Source organism: Nicotiana tomentosiformis, chromosome 11, assembly GCF_000390325.3.
Source record: "Nicotiana tomentosiformis chromosome 11, ASM39032v3, whole genome shotgun sequence".
NCBI classification, from domain to species: Eukaryota; Viridiplantae; Streptophyta; class Magnoliopsida; order Solanales; family Solanaceae; genus Nicotiana; species Nicotiana tomentosiformis.
The window spans coordinates 58,618,518-58,630,393 of NC_090822.1; the positions used below are offsets into that span (position 1 = coordinate 58,618,518).

The window sequence follows — 11,876 nt, forward strand, 5'->3', positions numbered from 1 at the left end:
TCTGATTACATGTTTTAGGCCTATTGTGCATTTTACTCTTTACCGCTTTTAATTATTTACTTAACCGCTTTTTAGTATTTATGGAATTATTTCTTGAACAAGTTACGATGTCGTATACTTGTCATATTGGTACGCATTGCAAGCCGCGCCACGTAAAACGCACCCGCGATTTACATGTTTATTTTTTTATTATTATTTAAAATTATAGTCTGAGCATGAAATACGCACCCGAATTGAAAAATTATGTATCACGACTATGCCACGGGAACCATACCCATAGTCATGATGATTTATTTACGCGCCTAAAGCAAACTACGGTATTTATGAATTATTTTCCTAAGTTTGAGATCAATCATGAAGATTTAAGAATTATGGCAATGATTATTTGGTGGTCAATATACTAATTAAACCAAACTGGGTTTACTAATTATCTTAAATGAAAGATGGGGCCAATCTAGCAGTTCTATCCTAAACCAAATCATCGCCGAATTTTTCAAGCTACTGCGCGTTTGAAACAATGACTCCGAAATCCCAAATTCGTTCTTTGCTCATAAGTTAAACTCACAATTTAATCAACGACCCGAGCATTAACATCATGCAATGGGCTAATAAAATGATTGTAAAAGCAATATGGGTTACAGAAATGAGCCAAGTTAGTATTGTTTGTATGAGACTCAAACCAATTCATAAGCAGGTTTGTATATGTGACCAGTTGAGCAAAATCAAATTACTAAATCGACAATTAAACTACAAAATCGATAGTTGAATAATCCCAATTTGTTACAATGATAGCCACGAGCAAATATTACAATAATAGCTACTCTACAAAATAATCTTTCTAAATCAGTGTTCCTTCTTCAAATCATTACGGTAAATAGCTACACAAGCAAATATGGCCAATGAATTTCACTTCAACTCAGGCAAACTTCTATACCTAGTCATTGAAATTTGAATCTGTTAGCTACATGAATAGCTATGAAACCAATACACTATATAATTCTGTAATTAAAGTGCTGCACTGATTTCTTCAGAGATGACTCCGACCAACTGGTGGTCAAATCCATCCATCCGCCACATCTCAATGCCATTTTAAGCACAAATCATTAGTTAAACAATAACAGGCTATAGAAGATAATGAACTGATTAATGCTGCACTTTAGCAAATTAAATTTAATTTTATAATACACAAAACAAAGATCAACAAAGGATGAACACCAAGCAGCGTCGAGACCTAAAGCACACTGGATATATAAAGCCAAACATAAGCAACATAAAACCAAGTAAAAGCATTCAATCCATACTAGTAGGGCAAACATCCACACATCTAGAAGGAATCAGTATCAAACGAGCAAACTAAACACATGATGGAGTATGTAAAACATCAGATTTGCATTTATTGAACCAAACTGGATGATTACAGAATGTAAAACATACCTAAATGCAGCAAAATCAGCTAGACAAAACCAAACAAAAGTCTGAAATCAAGAGATGAATCTCAGCAACTCAGGAACAACAGGATCAACAGCCACTCGAAATCCCAGCACAATTGAAGCAAAGCCAGTAGAAAGATGGAAGGAAAAACAACTTTGAATTCTTTTTTTTTCTGTATCTAATTTGAAACTCAAGAAAAGAAAAATCAGTGTGAAATGAAGAAAGGAATGTGAAGTTTCTGCAGAGAATTTTTTGTTATGTGTGAGTGAAGGAGTGTGTATATCAATGAATGACCTCAATTCTGTCCAGAGGAGTGTGTATATATATGCTAGGTGTTAAAATATGAGAGAGGGTCTGTGAGGGGAGGGAATATTCAGCGTGAAATCAGGGGAAATGAGAGAGGGGAGGGAATATCTGTAACTGAAATCTGCAGTTAATTCTTTTCTTTACCCCCCCCCCCCTTCTTCTTTTATTTTCTACTCCTAAAGCCCCCAAAGTCTAATTCCTTTTTCAAAACAGCCCCCTTCTATTCCTTTGTCTCCTTAATTTACTTTTAACTTCTTTTCTTTTACCCTAACAACCTCAAAGATTTGGGCCAATTGACCACCACGCCTTAGCCCAAACTTACTGACTCGAAACCAATGGGCCTGCCTGTCAAACAAGGCAGGTCCCCATTCGACCAAGCAATACCAACTCGAGTGACAGAAACAGAAGAAAATTTCAAAACGGAAAAACAATGGCTCTAAACACTAAATGAATCAAAATTAACAAGTAATTAAATAACTCTAAACATGCAAACATAGAACTAGTTATTTGTTAAATCCTATTATGCTAACATGTAAAAAAGAAAATTAAAAATGACAAAACAAGAGAAGAGGGAAAAGAAGAAAGGAAAAAACGAATGTTACCTGAACAAAGCAAGAAAGCTTTTCCGGTAATGTTTTAGTCAACCATCGAATCCGAATACTTTCGAAATGAGCCCAAAGTAACGTCAATCGATCGTTCTCGTTCAGAACAATCGATTCACGTGAGTTTCAGCTCGAATCGTGTTCTGGAACTTCAAGAATTGAAAAGGGTGAAACTAGGTTTTTCTGGGGGTTCTTGGATCTTGAATTCGTGGATTTTGGGAAGGTTACTGGGGAAGTTGGTCATGGATTTGATACGAGGTGAAGCTTGGAATTGTAGGGTGTTAATTTGGGAGTGATTGGGGTAGTGGCCGCCGGTGGAGGAATTTGGGGCGGCTAGGGTTTTGAGAGGATTTGGGAGGGATGAGGAAGATGAGAGAATGAGGTCTTTGGGGGGATTAGGGTTTCGGACAGTTAAAAGGGATGGGAAAAGGGAGTTCTGGGCCGTAGGATCGTAGGAAATCAACGGTTGAAATCGAATACCAGCAAAACGGGGTCGTTTTGGGTGCTTGAAGGCTGGACCCGGTAAAGTGGGTTGGGGCAGGTGTAACGGGGTAAGAACTAGGCCCAAAGACTGGCCCAAGTTCGAATTTAACCTCTAAAGAGCCACTCTTTTCCTTCTTTATTAGGCTTTGCACAATTAGCCACTTTTAACTCAACAATCTAATTAAATCCCATTTTTGTATGGCTAGCTTATTTATCTATTTTACCTAATGATGGACTAATGCAACTAATTAACTAACCTAAAAATGCAATTCGTGATTTTATGTATTTAACTAATGCATCTAACAATGAAATTAAGGTTAAAGAAAAAAAAATGCAAAAATGCAATATATTGCAGAAATAAATAGAGAAATTCTTTAACAATCCTACAAAAATCTAAAACAAGAAGAAAACGATTTTTTTGACTTTTTTTAGGAGCGATTTTATACGTCGGGCAAAAATTACTTGCTGCCGAGAAAGTGAATGTGCCATAAGCGAAAAGTAAACCATTGCATGTTCTGTTAATAAACTGCTGTAAGGTTGCTAAATGTTGAATTTCATAGGAGCGCCAAAAAGATTTACATAACAGTACTAAATCCTTGGTAGGCAGATCTTCTACATACATGAAAAGTGACTAGTAAATTATATGTCCGAAAGTCCTTTCATTATCACTGGATCGTACCACCCTACCTTTAGTTCCTTCGACGATCAACTTGATCCACTAGCAAGAATGCATGTCAAGTTTTATATGACTGTCCCATCTTTAATGGTCGCATTCTTCATTATGACAGTAATCCCAGACCTAATGTAAAATCCTTCCTCCGGCCTTTCAGCTTCTTCAACACCCTGGCAACACCCAAGTATCAGTCAAACTTGTATTCTCTTTTGTGGTAGTGATTTCACACTACTAAAGATAGATACTTACTTCCTTGTTCACAATAACCACGTCTTTTCCTATCTTTGCATTCTTGTCAATTATGCAATTTCTTCAAGAAAATGGAAAGAAAAGCATGTCAAAGTCCTCTAAAGGTAACCTCGTCAAAGTTTAGTCAAACCAACTGAAAACTACACCGGAATGAATAATGATAGTAGAACATGTTGAGTGGTCAATTTACCATCAACAAGGGTGAGAATTGAGTTAAGTTCAGTAGAACATCTTACTGTATCTTGGTGTTAGGTCCAACCCCTATGGGAACCTTTCCTTCTGCTAGTAATGAAGCGATCTCAGAATCAGTTTGATAATAGTCCGCACCCATCATCATGGTATCCTGAGAAGTGTAAGATATTATTCAGCTTATAATCAACTAAGCACTATACTAGCTGTTTACGATAAAAGCACTAACATGTTGAGACCATGCTATGTAGAAAACAAACAGATGCAAAAATATTATTTGACCAGATTTGATGCTTCATAAATTGAAGATTCTTGTAGCACATAACAGAAAGTTCTAAACCAACATGCTTGCAGTTCATTGCTCCACTATGCTAAAATCCATTCCAAGGGTACATCTTACCAGCTTATTTGCAGAAAGCAAGAAAGCAGCAGGAGTCCAAACTGTAAAGCATATTTGGCTGAAAGTATCCATACTGTCATAAATCATCCTTCCTACAACTAGTTTGATGGCATATCCACAGGATGGATGGGAACCGCTAGAAGGGGCAGCCCGGTGCACAAAGTATCCCGCGTTCACGCAGGGTCCGGCGAAGAGCCGCACCTCAAGGGGATGTGATGTAGGCAGCCTACCCCGATACAAGCATCAGTGACTAATTCCACGGCTCGAACCCGTGACCTATAGATCACACGGAGACAACTTGACCGTTGCTCCAAGGCTCCCCTTCATGGATGGTAACCGTTATGTGCCTTATATAGTTATATGTCATCTAGGTTTTCCAAATTGTTACAATGCATCAGATGAGTGCAGGATATTGTTTTTAATTAGGTCAAGGCTATAACTGGTATAACTCTCTGGTTAAAACAGATAAGAAAAGCTTTCAGCTAGAATATGAAAACATACCTTAAGCTCAACACCATAGTCTAAGCGTGATCGTACACCAACTATAGAGTGCTGGATGGAACATTCCCTCATAAAGCAACCATGTGAAATTATTGCATCCACTATCTGACAATAAACAGTATTAACATGACATTTTCAAAGTACGTTTTACCACAACTATTTATGTTAACTGGCATACCCTGGATTTGTCAACTTTTGTTGGAGGTAAGAACCTAGGAGAAGTGTAGAACGGGGTCTTTGGGTCATTGAAGTCAAACTTTGGAGGCTACAAAAAGAAGAAACAAATAAGAGGAAAAGTCCAATTCAGTAACAAGTTATTAATCAACAACTGAAGGTAGAGGTTACGGTGAATCTAAATGAATAAAAAAGCAAAATACTTCACTGAGATCTAACATTCCAAAATTACTTAAAATACTGCTTCATACTTCAGAGTCCTTGCGTCAATTTTCTAGCTCTTACTTTGCATAATAGTAGAAGTAGTCAGATGGTAGTAAAGATTAAGTTGCTCACCTGCTCTGTGAGGGCCAAGTTGGCATCAAAGAAGGACTTAACTGTTCCAATGTCCTCCCAATAATCACTAAACAAATATGCCTAATTAAAATTGATCAGTCAGAATCGAAGTATGAAATACAGAGAATTTGTGAACTTCAAAAGGCTAGGAAGTTGTAATTGAGAAAGTTACCAACAGCTATTACCTGGACATTGTGATCTTTTATAGCAGAAGGGATGATCTCAGAGCCGAAGTCATTGCATGAAGGGTATGCCGATTTTAGAAGTTTTAGTAAAACATCAGTTCTGAATACATAAACACCCATGGATGCAATGTAAGGACTATTGGCTGCCTCTTGCTCAGATAGTCCAAGAATAGATGTGTCAACTTGCTGCAGTAAAATATTAGATGTACAACACAAGTTACCAAGGAGAAGATACAATTTGAAAGCAAGTGAGACTGTAAGGGGATAATTAAATTACTTGTTAACTTTCATTTTAGAAAGAATTTATCAAAATTCCAGGCGTGGAAGTCCAGATATATGTACCATTGCCTTCAAAGCAGGGCCTTTTGGTTTCTCAGCAAATTGGATGATACGCCCTGTTTCATCAATTTTCATCAATCCAAAATCTGAAGCTCGACTGCCAAAAGAGAGGATGGGCGGAAGTAAGAGAGAGAAAAAGGTGTTGATTAACTCCTTGATAGTGTATAAAAGGGTCATTAGCCCATGTAACGCATTCTAGATAGATATGACTGAAATCTGCGAAGGAAACTGCAAAGTAGAATACTTGTATGCTTTCAGATCTTTCAATAGATATTAATCAGAACTGGTGTCCCGCAGTTAATGAGGATGTAAGATGGGAAAATGCATCAGGTTATCACTAGTTATTCATAATGGTGCACAAAAAGACACTAGGTATACTTACATAACTAAACTAAAAGGATTTCCAGCTTTCCAAATTCACATTTACTTTCTATTATTCCTTTTCCTTGTTTGAGCCAAAATCTTAGAGGATTAATATAAAGAATGATAAATCGGGCCCTTTGCAATTGTATCTGTAGATTGATATATCTGACAAAAGGTGCCACTATAGTATTCAATACGCCTTCAACATATTAGGAACAACTGGGGCCACCATCTGTCACTCTGAACAATATTAGAAAGAACATTTTCAAAGAACGCAAATAGGATTTGGGTTCACACTAAATAGGTTATCAAGTCGAGAAGAAAGATCAATTTTATACCTATCATCCATTGGAACACACGAAACTGTAATATCAGCTTTCGTGTCAATATGCTTCTGCAAGCACAAATTATTCATTAAGTAAAATATACGAACATAGGGTTGGTGTAGGAAGCAATTGTTACCCACAAGTTACTAAAACCTGAACAAAGTCCATGTAGTCCATACGATAAAGATGGTCACCGGACAAAATCAATATGTGCTCGACATTCTTGTTCTTCTCATTCTATGTAATCATTCAGAAAAAACGTCAGCATTTTTCCCATGAGCTTTATCAATGACAGATTTTAAACACATACCTCAAATACCCATATAAATTGCCGCACAGCATCAGCAGTGCCTTGGAACCACATTTTCCCTGCATCCCCTGGAGTCTGGGTTGCAGCTAAAACCTGTATTTGAGGAATACTTTTGCTTTATCATTTCCTTTATCTTACCTGTTTTTAGGTTCTTTAACCTCCCCATGGATCCCAGGAGCCATAGGAAAGAAATGTAACAAAGTTTATACAATGTAGATACTTATCAAGCATCTTAGAAAAAGATATGATATTTAAAAGAGATTTAGACTAAACACTACAAGACAGCAGAATGATTTTACCTCCACAAATCCATCTCCAAAATTCACTCCGTTTCCAAAATTATACGTGCGAGCAAGGTGGCGATTGAGAGAAAAGGAATTAAACTGTGTTAAGATGAAAATTTTTCGTATGCCACTGTTAATGCAGTTACTCATTGGTACATCAATTAGCCGGTAACAACCACCAATCGGAACCTGCAGAAAAAAAAAAATCAACTGCCACAGAATTTGAATGAAAACCGATAGAGATGACTTATCCGGCCATTTAATTACATTCTTAAACTTGAACTGGAGTAAGAACAGAGAAGGCAACCCCACGCTTAATTGATTTACCCCTTAAGAACAGAGAAGGCAACCCCACGCTTGATTGATTTACCCCTTTCTTCGTTCTTAAACTCCAACTGAATCGGAATGAGAACAGACACAAGTTTTTAGATTGAAGTTCTTTTGAATTGGACAATCTTCTCAATCTCAAGGACACTGAACGCCAACCAAGATTTAGGCAGATACGAAAGGAAGAACCGAAATATATGTTCTAATACTTACAGCTGGTTTAGCTCTTCTGCTGGTAAGAGGAAAAAGACGAGTTCCAGCACCGCCACCTAGAATGACAGAGGCAACAGTTTTTGGGTCTGCCTTTGGATGCTCCTCCTCAAAAATTGATTCATCAAATGACTGAAACAAATACAAAGAACATTACAATAATCTTCTTTAGATGGATCATTAACTCTCCTTCTATGAAGCAAACACTTAAAAACTGTCCTTACCACAAGCTCTTTGTTTATGTCCCGAGTTAGAACAGAAAAGGCAACCCCACTCTTAACTTTTCTACCCCTTTCTTCAGTTCTGAAGCTCTTGCACGACCGGAAGCCAAACCCCTTGTTTATCAGTCTTCCACTAATCTTGTCTCCCCAAAATGAATTGTCTTGGTTGCTTATACCCCGGGTAATGGCCACTGATTGTGCAGTGCCCTTCATATTAGCACAGAAGGTATCCATTGCTGTAATACTCACTCACTTTCAGTACCAATTAGACACAGTCGACATTCACCAAAGAGCACAGTAGCCAGAAAAGTACAGAATCCCAGGAACTACACGACATAAAGAAGCAAATTGAAGTTAAAATACAATAACAACAACACCGCTTTTTCGAACCTGACAAAGAAAGTGCAAAGACAATTTACGGACCCAACAAAAGGTCACAACTTTACACGATAGATTCCTGAACCAATAACATGCAAGCCCAAAATATCAAAACGAGATATAACCCAGATCACAAAACGGATAAATTACTGAAGAGAATAAAATGCAAGACCAAAATCACCAAACCAGATACAAGACACTTCCATCTACTAGAAATACAAATTTTTACTAGTATTAACAAAATTAAACAAAGGAAAAAACCTCATTACCCAAAGTCACCTTTTAAAGTTATGAAACTAGATCGGAAAACCTATATTATGGAAAACCTCACTAGAAGTCAGCTTTTTCACACTACCTGAAACGTCAGCTTTCTAAGCACCCAAAAATTTCTGCTTTTTCTCGGCAGAAAGAAATTGAAGAAAAGAAGCAATAATGTGAGTTTGTTACATACTCCGATAACCAGTGCGGTGGAGTCCTAAAATCTTGGGATTTACAGAGTCCAACATATTAACGTGAATGACTGGCTCTCTCGGTACTCTGGAGTCGAGACTTGGGAGTGTTGCCTGTGGCAGTATCACTTGCAAACTCAACTTCCACGTGTCACCTAAAAACAGGGAGGTAATTTTTTTTGTTGAATTAATGTTATGTGTATTAACAATGCAAATAGTGTTCAGAGTAAACTAGTTTAGGGTAAGCGTTTTACATATGTACCCGTAGATTTTATAAAAATGTTATAAATATTATCTTACAATTTGTGTTTGATTACATAATAAAAGTTTAAAATCATAAACATGATGATTAATGCCAATCTTATCAAGGTCAGCTCTAACAGTATGGTGGGTAAGCCATGTGACTTAGATCTCCAATTTTGAGGGGCCCCATTTTTCAGAAATAATATATATTTTATAGGTATTTAAAAAAATAATATGTAATAGTACTTTTGTGTTTTTCATATAAATGGAAAGAAAACCTTTTAGTGTAAATAAAGTAAAAAATCGACTTACTTAAAAATGATAGAATAATTTTTAATTTGAGTTGATTTAATAATTTCATTTTCTACTTCTTCTTTTTCAATGTTTTAATCTTACTCTTCATATTTCAGAACCTACATATCTTCTTCCTTTCTCTTTATTCTTGCTCACCTTCTTGAATTCTTTCTCCAATATTTTTTTTCTTTCTCCAAAAATTTATTAGTTCAAGTGTTTAATAATTTTTTTAAGATTCCAATAGTTCTATACTTCTATTACTTTATAAAAAATATAGTATAGTTTTTAAGATTTACAATAAGAATTTTGAAGTAGACAAGCAACAATTAGGTATTTTGGACTCAAAGTTTTCATTCTTCAAACTTCCTGAATCAGTAATCGGGTAATATCTTTCTAGTATTATTTTTATTTGGTATTTGGTATTTCATTAATTTTACTCCATACATATCATTTAAGTTTTTTTAAAAATTTAAATACTTAGGCCTCACATTTGACTTTGGTCTTAGGCCTCAAATGTCCTTGAGCCGCCCCTGAATCTTATTTAGCTAACTTAATAAAGAAAGAACTCAATCACATAGAAGTCATTAAAATCTTAAATTTTAGTTCTACTAAAAATAAGGTATTAACTGTAATTATAGTTTTATTCAACATGAACTGCGCTTATGAAGGGTAAAAGTTGATCAATATTTCATGTTAGACTTTCTTGTTTGTATGATAGTATTGATACAAATAGATAGATTATACTCATCTTCAAAAAGTTTTTATTGCAAACATTGATCTTTAAACTATATTCCATCAAAATTATTGTGAAATTTAATTAGCTAATTTCAAATTTTTGAATATTAAACAACTCTTACTTGTTATTTTACCCTAGAATTATTTGTTAAAGGAATTTTTACTTTTGGTTAGGTTCATTTTTAGAACTTCAATAGTTATTTTATACTTTCAGATTATTTGTTTTTCAAAATTAACTATCTAGGTAATTTTTAAAAATAATTCTTGACACCTCAATAGCTAATGCTTATAAAGCTAAAATCCTTGTTGTTTCCAATAAAAAATTTATTTGCATTTATTTATACTTTTAAGTTTTATAGATGTTTAGGTTTGTTTGTGTCTTGAGGAAGAAACATACTCATAGTTATAAAATAAACTATATGTCTACCTAAAGTGAGAGGGTTAACATTTTTGGAGTTAAGATCACTTTATTATACATGGAAGAAATATATCACGGGTGAATAGTTATTTTATCCAATTAAAATAAGGAATGTATTTAAATATATTTTAAATTTTAGTTTAACTTTAGATTCCTAAATAGTAGGAGATACTTCAAATAAGATAATATTTAATAGTAGAAATTTTATTAATTTCATAATTATAAATATTAGAAAAATAGTTAATTTAACAATTTTATCTAGTATGATCGCTATTTTAAAGGTTAGAAAAAGTGAATGACGTTTCGCTAAGGGTTTTCGTGTTTTTAATATGTTTTACGCTACATGCATTGCGCGTGTAACCTACCTAAATGAGTATTAAATTTTTTAAAAAAAATTATATAAATATTATTTTTGAATTATAAAATAAGTGCGTAAATTTATATTTAAAAAGAATATTGATTTGTATAGCTAACTTAATAAGGATTATTTGTAGCTTCGTTCTCTATGTTTTCTTTTAGCTCTTTTAACTACTACCTTAAATTACTTGTGAATAACTGCATATGATTTATTTTTATTAATTTCAATACATAAATATTTCTTTTCTGTGTTTCACTTATCGAGTATTATAATTAGGTTTGTGATTTATAGAGTATAAATTCACAATATATATTCAATGTATTCATATAATTAACTTAAAGTTCATTATAGTACGTATTACTTTAAATTAAAATACTAGTACTATTTTAAAAATCTAAGCATGTCGTATTTAACCTATTTACATATATTTTCATACGCATCCTATTATGTTATAAGTTTGGTTTACATAGTATTGTAATCTTCAATTTTTGAAGACTTAAAATTAGATCTAAAATTTTATTAGTAAATTTTTAATATACACATATATACACTTTATCTAATATACCTAAGAAAAAATTCATAATTAATATTAAATACATAAAGGATTTATAAGTAATTTTTTGTTTGGTTTTAAATTCCTGAAATTTAGTAGTTTCTATAAATATGTAGTTCGAATAAGGGAAGATTTAATAACCAAAATTTAGTTTGTATTTTTTTAAAGTTCTAAATATTGGGAGACTAATAAATTATAATTATATCCAATATAAAATCTTGTTTTAAAGGGTATTGAACCTTGTTTCACTAATTGTATTTAACGTTATGATTAAGTTTTAAATTGTTTTGATTTTTGTTGATGTAGCTAATGTCCAAGTTTTAAGTATAGATTCGTCATACTTGCCGTCAAAGTATGTTCAGCGATCTTGGAACTAAAATGGATATTAGACACAACTTTCTTTAAGAAATTGTTTTTAGTATACACATGAATTTTATTGAATTTAGTCCATACAAAATTTGGACTTGATTCTTAAATTCGTAAAATATTGGCATAAATCTATATTAAATTAACAGCCCAATATATATGGATTAAATAAA

The 11,876-nt window shown here is 33.9% G+C and overlaps 1 protein-coding gene across 7 annotated transcripts; it reads right to left on the reverse strand.

Moving 5' to 3' along the window:
* Positions 1 to 712: 712 nt before the first annotated feature.
* On the reverse strand, positions 713 to 8,882 carry LOC104110122 (glucose-1-phosphate adenylyltransferase large subunit 2, chloroplastic/amyloplastic). Of its 7 annotated transcripts, none has more exons than XR_011412387.1 (16): positions 8,643 to 8,820; positions 7,913 to 8,235; positions 7,692 to 7,820; positions 7,167 to 7,340; positions 6,868 to 6,960; positions 6,711 to 6,794; positions 6,570 to 6,625; positions 5,872 to 5,965; positions 5,530 to 5,715; positions 5,345 to 5,425; positions 5,013 to 5,099; positions 4,835 to 4,939; positions 3,981 to 4,087; positions 3,745 to 3,805; positions 2,340 to 3,665; positions 713 to 934 (listed from the first exon to the last, which is right to left on the reverse strand). XR_011412387.1 is itself a non-coding variant. In XM_009619549.4 (15 exons), exons 2-15 carry the CDS (start codon positions 8,141 to 8,143, stop codon positions 3,564 to 3,566), a joined length of 1,590 nt encoding a protein of 529 aa, XP_009617844.1. In that variant the 5' UTR covers positions 8,144 to 8,235; positions 8,739 to 8,882; the 3' UTR covers positions 713 to 3,563. The 7 variants fall into 7 exon arrangements, 4 of the variants coding, with proteins under 4 accessions (XP_009617844.1, XP_009617843.1, XP_018631095.1 ...); XR_011412388.1 differs by having other exon boundaries at positions 713 to 1,077; XR_011412389.1 differs by having other exon boundaries at positions 1,435 to 3,665.
* Positions 8,883 to 11,876: the final 2,994 nt, after the last annotated feature.